Source organism: Megalobrama amblycephala, linkage group LG17 (genome assembly GCF_018812025.1).
Source record: "Megalobrama amblycephala isolate DHTTF-2021 linkage group LG17, ASM1881202v1, whole genome shotgun sequence".
In the NCBI taxonomy this organism is placed as follows: Eukaryota; Metazoa; Chordata; class Actinopteri; order Cypriniformes; family Xenocyprididae; genus Megalobrama; species Megalobrama amblycephala.
In genome coordinates this window covers 38,626,324-38,643,668 of record NC_063060.1, presented here as the reverse complement: position 1 = coordinate 38,643,668, position 17,345 = coordinate 38,626,324, and the positions used below count along the sequence as shown (strand labels likewise).

Sequence of the window (17,345 nt, the reverse complement as noted above, 5' to 3'; positions counted from 1 at the left end):
TTGACTCAAATTCCTGTTTTCTAGTGATGCACTGTTAGGATTTATTTTGGCCGATACAGATTTTAACAAACAACTATTGTCTGATTCCAATATCACTTTTGTCATTAAAATAAATTACTGTTTTGATCATGTTTTAATATCTGTGACCGATCCATTGTTGCATCTCTACTATTTCACATTCAAAATCCCCAAAAATCTGTTTTGAATTTTATCATCTAGTAAATCTAGTATTCATGACATACTTGGCAAAGTTAGCGAGATTCTGGATGACTTTGGCGATGAGGGTGAGCGTTCGAGAGGTACGGTCGTCTGGGTATTCCTGCATGAGACTGAAGAGGGATGGGGACATGATGGCAGGGCACAGGAAACGCAGGAAGAGCGATGCACTAATCAGACGCTGACTGATGTCCTGCTTCCCTCGAGCTTGACACTGCTGCTTCCATGATGCAAACACCTCCTTCAGTTCCCGTGGAAACACACTGTACAGTAGAGGGTTAGGATGAAACTAATGCAATTGCGAGCATGAGCACATGAACAAACTACAAACAAGCACATTGTAGATGTATTTGTAGTTACCAGTAGAAGCATTGTGAACTACATAATCATTCTGGCAAAAATCTTCGTCGGTAAGATTTTTAATTTTTTTTTTTTTTTTTTTTTGAAAAACCGTGATAGATTATTTCAGGATACTTTGTTGAATATAAAGTTCAAAAGAATTGCATTTATTTGAAAGAAATCTTCTGTAACGTTATAAATGTTTTTACTGTCACTTTTGATAAATTTAATGCATCCTTGCTGAATAAAACTTACTGACCGCAAATCTTTGAACAATAGTGTAAATCTGAATTTTTAAAGTCTGGAAAAATAAAAATATAAAGAACGGCAGTTATTCAACTGGAAAGGTTTATAATGATCTAATCTTGATTGAAATAATCTTATGACTTTTCCAGTTGCTTATGATTTCTGAATAAGAAAATTATTTATTAAATTCTACATTATATGTAGATTATACTCATAAGGAGTAATTTATATCAAACATTTCAGCTGAGAACAACTAGAAAATTTTCATTTCAACGTTTTATTAATTTAAATGACCTTTTAGTTTGGTAAGATTTTTTCATGTTTTTGAAAGAAATCTCTTCAGCTCACCAAGAATACATTTATTTGATCAATATTGTGAAATATTTTTACAATTTAAAATAACTATTTCTATTTTAACATATTTTCAAATTAAATTTATTCCTGTGTTGGCAAAGCTGAATTTTCAGCATCATAATTCCAGTCTTCAGTGTCACATGATCCTTCAGAAATCATTCTAAGTATTATCAATGCTGAAAACAGTTGTGTACATTTTTTTCCAGGATTCTTTGATGAATAGAAAGATCAAAAGAAAAGCTTTTGTAACAATATAAATGTCTTTACTGTCACTTTGATCGATTTATTGCGTCCTTGCTGAATAAAAGTATTAAATTCTTTAATTTCTTTCTTTCTTTCTTTCAAAAAAAAAAAAAAATCTTACAGACCCCAGACTTTTGAACGGTAGTCTTGTTTGTTGTATTTGGTTCAGTTTTGGAATTGAAAGTTAGTTACCAGTAAGAATTGATGATCTTGCAGAAGGCCAGCTCACAGCACATCTTCAGGTTACTTTGGTGCTCTGGAAGCTCACTGCTGGAGCACTTTGATGGGTCTACTTCACAATTTTCATCCGACTCATACAGGGCTTTAATAAACTCTCCTACAAAGCAGAAACAAACATACAGTAAAGGGTCTTAGTTATACAAGCTTCAATTAGCAACCTTTTCCCAGAGGAGAGCAGGCAAACAGAGCAATCAACCTCCTTTTAATACACCAGGGTAATCCTTTAATTTACCTAGTGCATCATGTAGGTACTTCTGTCCCACCAATTTGAGGTATTCTTCAATGGCTTTGGTGGCTAGCGTGTTCTCTCTAAAGATCAGCACATCATGGTCAGCGCAGCGATCCACCTCTGACATCACCAGATCCGTTAGGAAGTCCTAATAAAGACAGTTTAGCCAACCTTGAGTCAAACAATTGATTTATGGATAATTTAAGTTAGTTCACCCTCAAGTTGTTCCAAACCTGTATGAGTTTCTTTCTTCTGTTGAACAAAAAAGAAATATTTTGACGAATATGGGTAACCAAACATTTGATGGGCCCCACTGACTTCCATAGCATGGAAAAAAAATTACTATGGAAGCCAATGGCTACCGTCAACTGTTTACCGACATTCTTCAAAATATCTTTTTTTTTTGTGTTCAGCAGAAGAAAGAATCTCATACGGGTTTGGAACAACTTGAGGGTAAATTAACTATTCCTTTAACGGTCATCGTACCTTCGCCCGTCCCGTGCTCTGCAGAATGTGCACGAGCGCGCTGGCCATCTCCTCTTTGTTTTTCACGCTGATGACGGGCTCCAACACGGAGCACAACATAGTATAGTTATTGGTCACAAACTCCGCAAACTCCTTGTACTGCTCCATGGGCAGGATAGAGACTGTCTGGAAGCGAGATTTGATGCGGATGGAGGGGCCTCCACTTTTGGCTTTGCTGGTGGTGGGGGTGCTGACCGGATACCACTTCTCCACAAACTGCCTTCCCATCACTCCCTGCACAGGGATGTTCACCAAACCCACATAGTTGTTTTTGTCCTTTTTCTTTTTCTTATCCACATCACGGTAGATGTGTACAGTGATGCTCTTCATGGCTGGAAGGCCGGAGAACTCAAAGTGTTCCCCCCAGAACAGGCAGTCGGAGCGGGTTTTGCTGGTGGTGCGGGCGTACAGCATGTCATCCAGACACAGCTCACAGAAATACTTCTTTTTCGGTGGCAGGTCTTTGGCCTCGATGATCCACAGGCGGAGGACGTTTTCCGCCCGCCGGCAGTTGTCCTGGTGATGGAATGACAGTGATTAAACCACAGCAGCTCATTTTAGGTATAAAACAAGCATGTGTGGTTTTGTATTGATTAAAAATGAGAAAAAACTAAGCATCTGACGGTCACCTTATTAGGCTGCACAGTTCTCTTGAGGTTCTCCATCCATTTGTCCCGTTCAGCAGCAGAAGAGCAGCTAAAGCACTTACTTCCACCTGAGTACGCCACCTATATGAGGAAGGGGAGAAATTCAGCAATTTATTCATAAAGTTTATCATTCGTTTAACCAATACGTTACAAAGAACTGAAATGCATCCATTACAACCAAGGTCCAGTTTGACTGCATTAATTTAGCAGATGCTTTTGGCTAGGGATGCACAATATATCGGCCACCATATCGGTATCGGCTGATATATATTGATTTTTAATGTTATCGGCCAAATTTTCTTATTGGGCAGATAATAATATATCAATGCTGATTAATAATGGATTATTTCCTTCAGCTGAGACACTTCAGATGCACACTGTTCACCATGATGGTTTTGAATTGCTTGAAATATGATACTTCAAAAAGGGAAATACAGTTAAGTGCAACATGTGCAGCACAAATCTGTCATATAGGCTACATAAAATTATAATGAGAGCATTATAATTGTGTGTTTTGGGACATGGCTTTTAAAAAAATGGTAACATATTGTTTTTGTAATCAGGCTCTAAAAATTATATAAAAAGTTTGGATTTAGATTTATTGGCCAATATATTAGTTATCGGCTTTCAAATATAAAGAATTATCGGCCAAATTTTCAAATTAGTGCATCTCTACTATTGGTCAAAGCGACTTACAAAAGATCAGTGCAACCCAGTTACATATTTGTATATCATGGTATGTTAAACAGGGTTCACAAAATGTAAATGCATGAAAAGTTTGGGTTGAGCAAGATTTTTTTTTTTTTTTTTTAAGCTTGGATGCAATAAAAATGACAGTAAAGGCATTAATAATGTTACAAAAGATTCAATTGCAATTTTTTACTTTCTATTCATATAATAATCCCCAAAAATATATCATGGTTCCACAAAAAAATTAAACGGCACAAATATTTTCAACACTGACAATGATATGAAATGTTTCTTCAGCATCAAATTATCATAGAATGATTTCTGAAGGATCATGTGACACTGAAGACTGTAGTAATGATGCTGAAAATTCAGCTATGCATCACAGGAATAAATTACATTTTAAATAAAATATATTCAAATAGAAAACAGTTATTTTTGTAATAATAATTACATTTAATTACATGTCAATGTGATCATAGGAATAATGCTAGGAGTTTGTACCTCAAAGCAGAAGTCTTGTCCTAGAATGCTGCTGTGTAAAGGTTTGATGTAGACGTCCTCCTCCATACTCAGATCCAAAGCTTCAACAGCACTGCCTGGACTCAGCAAAGATTCATGGGAGCAGGACTCCTTCAATTTGGGCAGGCCTCGTGACCTAGAACAGCACACAGAAATAACAGAAACCTTAACTTAGTTACTCAAGATTCAGCCAGATCACTTAGTAATAATTACATCCTCTCTTCCGATTCTGATGTTTCAGTGTTTTTCCTCATTAACTACACAGTGTCCTCAGCCTCAGGAGATTTGAGATGCAAATAAGAACCACGACGAATGGTTTCTGCTCAGAAAGAATCCTTATAATTTCCTATGAACTTAAGGTTAAGGTCATTTAATAAAAAAAAAAAAAAGAATTTACAGAGTATTGCCACAGGGAGGCAGTCAAACATAAGAGAGTGAGTGTTTCAGCGATAAAAACAATATATATATATATATATATATATATATATATATATATATATATATATATATATATACACACACACACACACAATAACTCATTTATACTTTTTTTACTGTAGTTAAAGCAATATTTATTATATAATCTCTGACATGCAAGAAACAACTTCCCACTGCTTCCAGAAAGAAAGTTTATACCTACGAAAAACAACTAAAGATCCACTTGAAGGAGTATCCCAAGAGCATATCAGGATATTATCGCATTCCTGAAAAGAAACGACGACTCCAATCAGGTATTATGCATTTTCACTTCATTGTTTGGTGCAGGTGTAGAGCTACTTCACCGTAGCTCAGGTGAGGTTAAAGAGGACGACAGAAAGCTGCTGTGATAAACAAGAATGAGGGCTGGCCAATGCAAAGTCCCCGTGAGAATGTTACCATGGGGACCGCCCTATGAGGAGCTGAGGAGTGAGAGATGAGTTGACTACACAAACATCTTAAACACTTCCACACACACATATAGACCTCACACCTGCACTACCGCCACACTTGCACAGCATCCACACCTTGACATTACTCACATGGTTGGGCTTTGTGTTTAATGAGGATTCAGTCATTAGATGAGACCGGAGGAGAAAAACACAATCATATCTATATCATCACACGCATACACACATACACACACACACTCTGAAAGAAGTCTTTTATCCTCATTAAAGCTGCTTTTGTTTGATCAAAAATGTAGTGAAAACAATAATATTGTGAAATATTATTAGAATTTAAAATGTTTTTTTTTTGTTTTAATATTTTTAAAATGTAATTTATTTCTGTGATGCAAAGCTTAATTTTCAGCAGGCTTTCCTCTGGTCTTTAGTGTCACATGATCCATCAGAAATCATTCTGATATTCTGTTTTGCTGCTCAGAACAACATTTATTTGAAATAGAAAACTTTTGTAACATTATAAATGTCTTTACTGTCACTTTTGATCAGTTTACCAGTGACTAAATGACTAAAAAAACCCATCAACTTACTGACCTTTTCTTGACTTTTGAACAGAATATACAACGTACATGCACACAATTTTATATATAAAAAACACCACAATTTATATATATATATATATATATATATATATATATATATATATATATATATATATATATATATATATATATATATATATATATATATATATATATATATATATATATATATATATATATATATATATATATGCCGCTATAAGTTTGAACCCAGTGACACAGCACATACGATCAGACAGTTGGTCACACAACATGGACTATCCTGGAGTAAGTGCCCAGTAAATCTGCTGGCATCAGTTTCTCTCATTATGAGAAATTGTGGTGATGCCTGCTGACCAGATTACCACAATGACTGGCCTTTCATCTGGCTCAGATCCCAACAGAACCCAAACACAATTCCCATCACTTCCCACAAAACATCCATTAAGTGATCTGCCAGTCAGAATTAAATATAATTCACTTATACAGCCCAGATATAATGGAATAATACAAAAGACAAAGTCTTCTCTGGCTGTACAAAAAAAGTTACGTGTAGGTTTTTTTTTTTTTTTTTTTCAAGTTTTTCTGAATTAGTCTAATATGTAGTGTTGTCAAAAATATCAATATTTCGAAATGTATTGATACTGAAATATCTGAAACTGTTCCAATACTCCTTTTCTGCAGTATCGATACACCAATACCAGCTTCGCATTCTCGCTCTCTTCTCTCCTATAGCGAATTGACATACACACCCGCCTCCTGTCACTCACTCATCTCATTCGCTCTGGTTAAATAATGCTTGTATTGCACATAAATTTTACTCATTCCGGCAGGTTTCTCACTCACCTAAAAAGCGTGCATACCACTGACCTATACAAGTAGCTCTCTCCTAAAGCCTCTCAAACAGCTCGCGAGTACCGAATTGACTTCTTTTTTGTGTCTTACTGCACTTTAACGGTAAAATACATTAAAAAAAATGTCAAATCACCCATCTTGCCTAGTATTCAGGCAAATACAGTCAGTTTTAGAACATAAATAGTTAATAGAGAAAACGCATGTTGTGTAACAGTATATTGGATCCGTGCATACGCTCTTAAAGTGACAGCAGCCTAATAAACCTGCTGCTGCCTGTCATGTTGTGTAACAGTATATTGGATCCGCGCATACGCTCTTAAAGTGACAGCACCCTAATAAACCTGCTGCTGTCTGTCATGTTAATAAAAGAAAAGACAGAGAAAATCACTCGCTGCTCTTGACTGAATAACTTTTGTAAATTTAATTGTTAGCATTAATCTGTATTTAGTTTTTACAATGAAAACTATCCAGTGTTATTTTACATTTGATTACTTTAATTTCTGCAGTATGCTTACCTGAATACTGTTAGACTAACCTGAAAAAGTTAAAGCCATGTTTATTTCATTTGTCGTTTTATTCTATTGTATTTATTTGTGCTAACGTTGGCAATTTGTTTATTTGTTCTTATTTTACTACTGACTGTTTACAAGATTTTTTGTAATTGTAGTTCAACTATTCAAATAAAGCCTCCCTGTGCTGTGTGCAAGCTATTACAACAAAATGACCTAAATGTTAAAAAAAAATTATGAGAATAACAAATTATCTGTATGGCACTATATATGGCCAATTTACCAGTGGTATCGAAAATGGTTTGGAATATCGGTATCGTACCGTATGGAAATTCCAGTATCGTGATAACATTAGTCTAATGAATCTTTAACCAAATGAACTGACTGAATCTGTGTGCATATTTACCGATCTGACTCCTTTACTGAACCTTCCGAATCTGACTTTCAGCCACGTCCCAAATTAACTGCTTTTAGCTTGTCAGACCAAATGCAACTGCATATGACAATGTGAAGTTAAAGATATCCGTCCACCTATCCATCTCCTCCATCCTACCAGTATCTCTTTCCATCTCCATTTACAGAGGCGTGGTACATTGAATCGGACAGCTGATGCAGAAACAGCAGCTTGACTCCTGATGGAGGGCTCACTTCAGCTCCCGATACGTTTCACCTGCGCTGACTCCGACAGCTAAGCAGATCAGTGCACAGTCAGCCCGTATCCGGACACAGCTCTCCCACATTATCCAGGAAATCTGATCAGTCCGCCGGGACTGCGGTGCCACATTCAAGCTCTTTACAGTCAAAGCTTCCAAGTCCACTATGAATACAGGACTAGTATTTTCATTCAGACCACATAGTGAGAGGTGATTCTGCTACAGCAAAGGTCAATTACTTCAAAGCCTCTAATGTGCTATTTACATTTTCCTTTCAGCTACAAGTTCAAATGTTTTCCCATAGCCAGCCATTCAGCGAAGCTAAGAAAGCGAAAACTGTGGTCTTATCTGAAGAGAGGTTTAGTTAGCTGGATGCTCTTGGCACGTTCATAATACAATGTGGCAACCAATTGAGTTCGGGTGCATTTTCTTTGGCTTTGTTTAGCTTTTCAGTATATCTGACAAAATATTTTGTAGCCTGAAATGCAAATGAGCAAGCAAGCAAACAAAAATCCCCACATGAAATCGGTTTCAAACCTCATACAAATGCACTTTAAAAAAAAAAAAAAAAAGGTTAAAAAAAAAAAAAAAAAAGCTACAGTAAAAACCTTTAATTGGTTAGCTGTAAACTGTAAATGGTTTAACATCAAATTATAGTTTCACTGTAAAATACTGTCAAATTGACAACTTACAATATATTTTGCATAAATAATTTGTTTCTTATTTTTGTTATCAATAATGTACATTAGGGTTTTTAAGTTACATTTTGTTATTTAATGTTTATTTCTTTTTGTTTTACCATCTGTATTACAGTGGTTATATCAGTATATTTTGAGATAAAAGTGTAATATATGGTAATATAGAGACACTATTATGTCATCATATAACACCTGAACAATTACACTCACTCTTTTATCACATAGCGAATTACATGACATTCACTATATAATGTGGTCAATAGTAAATGAGTCAGTGGTTTTGGACAGTATATGCATGAATGCTTTAAATGTTGCTGTTGTCTAAAGCACCTCATAAATTCACCCCCATGAAGAGATGCTGTGCACAACTTCCAGTCACCCATCTTCTCTTTCCACTGACAGCTACTGTCAGTTGTTGTGGAAGAAAGTTTCTTGACATTGTCATTGTGACAACTATATCATATTAAAGCAACTGATGCAGACACACTGGAAACTGACTACACTGAACAAACAAATCATATTTCAGCGATGACAGGAAGTCCTAAAGATTGGATTTGAAAACTAAATTAGATTTTTCTGCAGTATAATACATGCATTTTCTGCAGTATACACACACACACACACACACACATACATATATATATATATATATATATATATATATATATATATATATATGACTTTGATAAATAAAATGTTCAAAAGAACAGCATTTATTTGAAATAGAAACCTTTTGTAACATTATAAATGTCTTTACTGTAGTAAAATGCCTTAACTGTAATAAAACTATAAATTTCTTTCAAAACAAATCTTACTGATCCCAACCTTCTAAAGATAGTCCATTAGTATTATCTACTTATCAACCATAAAAGTAGTGTGTGTGTATGTGTGTGTATGTATGTATGCATGTATGCATGTATGTATGTATGTATGTATGTATGTATGTATGTATGTATGTATGTATGTATGTATGTATGTATGTATATATATATATATATATATATATATATATATATATATATATATATATATATATATATATATATATATATATATATATATATATATATATATACACACACATATATATATATATATATATATATATATATACATATATATATATATATATATATATATATATATATATATATATATATATATATATATATATATATATATATATATATATATATATATATATATACATATATACACACACACACACACACACACACACACACACACACACACTACTTTTATGGTTGATAAGTAGATAATACTAATGGACTATCTTTTAGAAGGTTGGGATCAGTAAGATTTGTTTTGAAAGAAATTAATATTCTATTTCAAATAAATGCTGTTCTTTTGAACATTTTATTTATCAAAGTCATTTTTGGTCATACAGATAAGAGGAATACATCATTCGAAACTTTTATTTGTACAAACTCACAATAACAACAATTTATATATAAAAAATTAAAATAGAAAACATTTTAATAATATTCCACAATATTACAGTTTTGACTGTATTTTTGATTAAATGCAGGCCTTCTTTCAAAAACATTAAACTTACAAACTTACAGACTCCAAACTAAATTGAAAAATGAAAAAAATGAATGAAATAAAAAATGAAATAATTTCATTTTTAGGTGAACTATCCCTTTAAACACACCTACACACGTGCCCATAAGTGCATGTGTGAATGCAGTGACAGATGTCCGCTGAGAGTTCAGCTGTAATTCATCTCAATCTAACTGTCACACGCAGTTCTTCTTTCTTCGCTACAGTGACACAGACACTCTCTCACATGCACCACAACACTCACACACACTCCTTCCAAGCATTACTTTATGAGCAAGAGCTTCTCACAAACAGATGCACTCAATCCACAAGGAGCAGCATGAGAAATCAGCATGATTAGAATCGCACCTCCTCCTCATCTGTAGTCTAACCACAGCAGCTGTGGCCATTAGAGTATACAGAGAGAGCAGATACAGCAGTAACATCACAGCCAGAGCCCACAGTCTCCATCCTGTTCCAACTACACAAACAAAAACGGTGGAAATGCAACTTCTGGTTCGTCACCACAGGTAACCAGCCCTAATGCACCCCTCAGGCCTGTGACACAATGATTGTGTAGTAATAAAACAAAAGTGACTTTCCCTAATGCTATTAACAGCTCTGCTTATCCATTAATCCTTCAGCTGAAGTAAGATTTACAGCACTTACACACCCAACCACAGCACTGAGAGGAATTAAATCTCAAGTAAATCTGACAAATCAAATGACAAAAACAAAGAGGTCTATAATACCTAGAGAAAGCCATTCATTTCAAAGGCAGCTGAAAAAAAAACAAATGGGTAAAATAAAATAATTTAATGTAATTAAAACGATTTGGAACTTTTAAATGGCAATCAATGAAGAAAGATGTTTTTGGTTTATTTTACAAAACGAAGCAAAAAAGATTTAATTTAATGAGAACTTTTCAATGATGATCAATGGAGAAAGATTATTTGGGTCTATTTTATAAAATAAAGATTTCACTTCATCAGAAAGGAACTTTTCAATGGTGATCAGAAGAGGGTTATTTTTTGGTCTATTTTCATTGACATGCATAAGCTGTCCACCAGCAAACAAAACAAAACAAAAAATACAAATTTTGTTTGAACATGTAGGAGCTTTTTGATTTTACTCAATTTTTTAAGGCAAGTGGTTTCACAAAATGTATTCATCTTCATTTTAAACATTTTTAATTGAACAATGTTTTTAATTATTTAAAATTTAAATATAACGAGTAGATTGAAACATATTCAAGTCTGTGATTGAGTAAATGGAAAAGACCTGTATTGAATGCAGCATCATGCATCATAATCTTTGTACATGCCATCAACAACCTAACCATAAGCTCTACTGTTCTGCATAATGGTAGCCATAAAAACTTCAACATAACAACATCTTTTAAAATGTCAAACATAACTGAACATTAAACATTAACAGGTCTTTCCCTTCACTCATAAAATACATAAAATAATTAATTTCAACATTTACTCTCCTGATCCAGCCATATGCAAAGCATACTGGGAACTAAAAAAATCCTCCACCCAGTTTCAGTTAATGCAACAAAAATCATTTGTGTGATCCCAACACAAATGGATTAAGTAAACTTCTATTTTAAATACATTTAAGTTGATTGAACACAATGAAATCAAGTTAGGACAAAACAAATAGCAATAATGTTGCTTTAGCCCATTTTAATAAAGTAATTCGAACAAGCAGCAAAAATCTGCTGCGTGGAGCCACGTCATCAAAGTCCCGCCCATATTCCCGCAGGCTCAATCGAAAGCACAGCTGTCAATCATGACGTTACACCCAGTTTTTATAGCATCAAATCACTAACTAAAACCAAATGTATTGGAAAACGAACACTTGAACATATGTCTGCGTGATGAGAACTACCTAAAAAGACAGCATCCCTCTTTGGAAAAAAATACCTTCAAGTGTAATTGGATTTTTTAGTTTGGCTCGCGTACCATTCAATTACATGGAGAGGGAAGGGTTTAAGACCTATACTGCAGCCAGCCACCAGGGGGCGATCAAAATGCTTTGGATTCACTTTTCAGGACTTATGTGGCACACTTGGTAGGAACTTTTGAACAACGATCAATGGCGAACTGGACCATGCAAACCAGCCAAACCATGTGTCAGAGTCAGTGCAGTCCACAGTGGGGCAGTAAAAAAAGCTAACACTAAGTGCAGTCAAAGAGTTTTTAAGATCATGCCAAACAAATTCAGTCAAGTGTATCCGAACTTTTGACTGGAACGGCAAGTGCAGTTTAAATCGTAGCTTTGACGCATTAGCTTTATTAGGGATGAACTGCCAGAACAGTTCTGCCAGAGAGCTGTCAGACTGCCTGAAAGGTTTAAAATTTCTTTTAAAACAGATCTCATGTTATGCCAGGTCCCAGCACAGCATATTTTCCAGCCAGCTGTTCACTATAAGACACATGCATGAATCTAAAAGCTGGCCTTGTTATATAAGCCCATAAGTTTTTCAAATAGCTGCTCATAATTAAAGGAAAGCGAGAAAAAGTAAACATTAGGTCTGCCCCCTAATAGGTGACTAAACATTAAGCGATGAGAAGAGGCTTAGTCAACCAAAATTGCCTTAGTCAGTTAGGTTAGTCACAGGGAAAAAAAAAAAAAAAAAAAAAAAAGGCAGGTCCTTGTAGTAATTACAATATGTCGGGCAGGAAATCCAAATGTTCGCCTATAATCCTCCAACTTCAAATATGGCTTATTTGAAACATGTAATTAGTAGCAACTTTACATGACTGCTCGCTCTAAAGTTAACCTAGATAAATGTGCACTATTATTAGGCACATATTCAAATGTTTGTGCGGAAGCTAAAGTATAGCGCACTTACTGCATAACATTAAGGCACCGGCGCGATCACTTGCATTTGTTTCTGATAAGAGCGGAAACAACTTAAAATACTTCATTTTTGGTCATACAGATAAGAGGAATACATCATTCAAACTCTAAAAAAACTCACATTAACAATAAAACATTGTGCTTTTGTAAAAAAAAAGAAAATAAACTGGATGAGCTTTCGGCCGCCTTGGTCACTGTGAACTGGAGCACATCACAAAAATAAACCAAAACTCAGCGTATAGGCCACATGCCTCACAGAGACATGAGAAATATATCTATAGAAAGCTTCAAATGTCTACTTTTACATGAACCAATACAAATCGAAAACAATACTCTGATTATGTAATCTGTATGAAGAATTATGCGTGCGCTTGAGTGTGAAATAGGTTATATTACGCCTATACATTTTAAAGGCTCATTATGGTTTAGCGTCCTCCCAACAGTATATATTAAAGTAATTAAATTAATATAAATGTGTGATTAGTCGACTAATGGCTTAAATGAACGTCTACTAGTCAACTAGAAAAATTTTTAGGTCGGGGGCAGCCCTAGTAATCATATATCACATTATTACCTACAAAAGGTCAGTAGTGAAGATGATACATTCAAATATATCTATTCAACCAGTGTAATATGAAATAAAAACGGCTTTGATTTTATTAACTGACAGATTATTATCTCTGGGCGGAGACACAAAAAAGACTGAGGGAAAATGAATGCGGTTCAAACAAAGTTTCCTCTGAATACATTTCAGAAACAAACCAGCGTAAGTTTTACCTGTCATTTTCTGTTGGTCGTAGTGACGGGAGTCTAAAACTTGTGTTGCGGTCCAGCTTTGTCTGACTCTTCGTCCTTTTGATGGATCCTTTCAGTCGTTTACTTAAAAAACCCTGTGAAGCAGAAGAATAGAGAAAGTCAGGTGTGTCCCTTTAAGAAACACAAGTTCTTCAGTCGCTGAATGACGGCTGAGTGTGTGGCTTTGCCCTGCATGACTCAGGCTTGCTCATGAGTAAGCGTCTGTATAGTCAACTTTAAAGTCATGATCAATTATACATGGAGTCCAATCGCTGAAAGACCCTGAAAACATATGACAGAGACAATGGCACATCACAAAAAAGCAGATGACAATTTTAGCAAAGACTTCTTTGACCTTTCCAAAGTAGGTTGGAACATTAGAGGAGAGGCAGCTGAAGTAAAATCCAACAGACCATTTCAGCAGACATATCAGTCTATCTTGGCGGTGAAAATGCACTTGTACAGACTCATAAAGGGAGGCCAAGGCCGGCTGAATAGTTTACCGTCTGCTTGTAGAACAGTCAGTGCTTGCTCAATGTCTTGGAAGAAAACAAAATATTAATAAGTAACCAAGTCAGAAAGTTCAAACGGCCACCTGCGGATATAAATGTGAGTAATATTTGGTTCTGGGTCAGAATGAGCTGTTCTTACAAGGCGTGTTAGTTTCAGCAAAACAGGAAGGAGAAAAAAAAACCTGGGCTTATTCATTCATGTCCAGTGTGAGAGTGTTATTAGCTCATTTCTGTCAGTAGGAGGAGCAACATAAATAAATAAATATATATTAGGAATAATGATCATAATATTTTGTTCTAAAGGGGCAGCGACACTACATTTTTCGTTCCATTGACTTCCATTCATACACATGTGAATGCGTCAGACAGCAAACACAAGCACATGCAATAAGTTTTACATTTCTTTGCATTCCAAAGTTCAAGTTTGGTGAACTCTGACCTGTGAATTCGCATCATGTGAAGATGTGTGACCAGTAGAAGATAAGATACGTCACAGCGTGACCACTTGGCTGAATTAAAACAACAATGATTTGCAGTATAGTTGAGTAGATTGTATATTTTTCTATTTATAAAAAAGACACTGCAGAGTGTGACGTCATATAATGGCCATTACAGTGCTTATAGAAATTTCATATGAAAGTGTCATATCAAAGTCTAGCGTGACCACGGCGTAACTCTGAAATCAGACTGAATGCGCACTTAAGAATCTCAACAGAAGTAGAAGTACTTTTCACCTACTGTTTTTCAGATACTATGTATTCCATCCGTATCATAGTAACCAAAGCGTCTCAACTGAAAAAACAATCTCGATTCAAACACCCATGCAATCTTATTCTTAAATGACAATGATATGGCTGTATCTATTAAAGGTGCCATCGAATGAAAAATTGAATTTACCTTGGCATAATATGTACGCCCCCAATATTTGCATATGCCAGCCCATGTTCAAGGCATTACACAAGGGCAGCCAGTATTAATGTCTGGATCTGTGCACAGCTGAATCATCAGACTAGGTAAGCAAGCAAGAACAATAGCGAAAAATGGCAGATGGAGCAATAATAACTGACATGATCCATGATTACATGATATTTTTAGTGATATTTGTAAATTGTCTTTCTAAATATTTCGTTAGCATGTTGCTAATGTACTGTTAAATGTGGTTAAAGTTCCCATCGTTTATTACTGTATTCACAGAGACAAGAGAGCCGTCGCTATTTTCATTTTTAAACACTTGCAGTCTGTATAATTCATAAACAACTTCATTCTTTATAAATCTCTCCAACAGTGTGTAATATTAACTTTAGCCCGTTAGCCACGGAGCACTATCAAACTCATTCAGAATCAAATGTAAACATCCAAATAAATACTATACTCACAAGAATCGATGCATGCATGCAGCATTAATGACGAACACTTTGTAAAGATCCGTTTTGAGGGTTATATTAGCTGTGTGAACTTTGTTTATGCTGTTTAAGGCAGTGGCGAGCTTGGGGCGGGGAGCACGAGATTTAAAGGGGCCGCGCGCTAAATCGGTGCATATGTAATTATGGCTCAAAATAGGCAGTTAAAAAAATTAATAAAAAAAAATCTATGGGGTATTTTGAGCTGAAACTTCACAGACACATTCAGGGGACACCTTAGTCTTATATTACATCTTTTGAAAAGGGGTACTAGGGCACCTTTAAACTTCAAATAAAGACTGTAACAATTACATCAGTGACAAAGTGACTGTTAAAAATTGTATTTGTCATCGAACCATTCACACATCAGTGCCGAAATACAGGTAATGTGATGTCAATAATCGAAAATGACCTTTAAACACTGAGCTGTTTTCTTCATCCACCTGGATGATAATTAGCGTTATTCACTTGACCTGTCAGTGGTCATAATGTTACGCCTGATCGGTGTGTATGCCAGCACTGCTTTTCAATAGCTGCTCATAATTAAAGCAAAGAGAGAAAAGTAAACATACCGTTAATTTACTGGTTATGTTACAACTTCTCATACTGGTAAATTGCCAGAACCGATTTACAGGTATTTTTGAAAAGGTCCTGTTCACACATGATCTCTCAACAGTAAATTACCAGTAAAGACTTTATGTGTGAAAGGGGCTACTGAAGCATTCATTCAAACTGATTTAAAAGAACCTCTAGTAAATGATGTTATTTTGTTTAGCTGTCTATTCAGAACTGTAGGAAAACTGCAATTTCTATTTTTAAAATAAATAAATAAATAAAATCCAGAATCGTGCGGCTCTAACACACGGCCTTACTGCTCTCTAACACTGTCTACTGTGAATTTAATATTCTGAATAAAAGAGGAAGGAGGAGAAAAGGAAGAAAAAAAAAATCTCAAGTAATCTGTAGTTGGGTTAGCTGAGCGGCTATACATTAAAATCATACTGTACAATGACACTGAATGCCTGAAAAAAAAAAAAAATAGGGCAGGGAAAGTAAGATCCGTCCTGTTCAGATAAGTGCCAGACTATAAAGTAGGAGACCGTTTGGCAAGTAAAAGGGCCATTAGCAGTGATGAGATAAAAAGTATGTGATAAATTAGTCATTCCTCATCAGAGGGATGATTTGAAAAAGCTTTATGTTTGAAAGGTGAAATGGAGAGAGGGTGAAAGATAGAAGAGAGAGCGATGAAGCACTGTGAGACAAAGTAATGAGGAGGGAGTAGCTGGATAAAGTCTGAAAAACTAGGAAATAGAAAGGGCAATGTGAGAATTGACCTACAAACAAAAATCAAAATGTCTGTCAAATTCCCCTGTGGAAAACATTTAAAAATCATTCAATCTTAAAATCACTGGCATTAATAGGAAGTTAGTTTTTCCTAACAGTGCCTCTGGGAATCATGTGACTATCGTAACATACAAGCTCCTCTACTTTATACTGACAGGCTTCTTCACATAATTCATATATTATGTATATGCTGCCTCAACAGAGCCCATTAATCCCAATTTACCTGTCAATCAATGCTTCTATATTCCTCACAGAAAATGACTTGAGCTGTAATGAGACTTCAAATTAAGAAAGACACATCCAGCATCAAAGCCTTTTACCTCAGTGCTCCAAATCAGTTTATTTGTCTAGGAATTTTGTGACGGGGAGACAAATACGCACGATTAATCACTTATAAAATGACACACAGAAATGCTGTGGATATAAATATCTTCC

The 17,345-nt window shown here is 35.2% G+C and overlaps 1 protein-coding gene across 5 annotated transcripts in view; it reads right to left on the bottom strand.

The window, feature by feature from the left end:
- Positions 1-17,345, bottom strand: part of rasal2 (RAS protein activator like 2) — a 96,458-nt gene that overhangs the window by 11,712 nt on the left and 67,401 nt on the right. For all 5 annotated transcript variants that reach the window (XM_048163855.1, XM_048163854.1, XM_048163853.1 and 2 more), the window contains 7 exons: positions 13,637-13,749; positions 4,231-4,384; positions 3,022-3,120; positions 2,354-2,908; positions 1,871-2,015; positions 1,591-1,735; positions 243-479 (listed from right to left, as the gene is read on the bottom strand). In XM_048163855.1, coding sequence (XP_048019812.1) covers positions 243-479; positions 1,591-1,735; positions 1,871-2,015; positions 2,354-2,908; positions 3,022-3,120; positions 4,231-4,384; positions 13,637-13,749 — 1,448 coding nt within the window. The remainder of the gene's footprint in view (positions 1-242; positions 480-1,590; positions 1,736-1,870; positions 2,016-2,353; positions 2,909-3,021; positions 3,121-4,230; positions 4,385-13,636; positions 13,750-17,345) is intronic.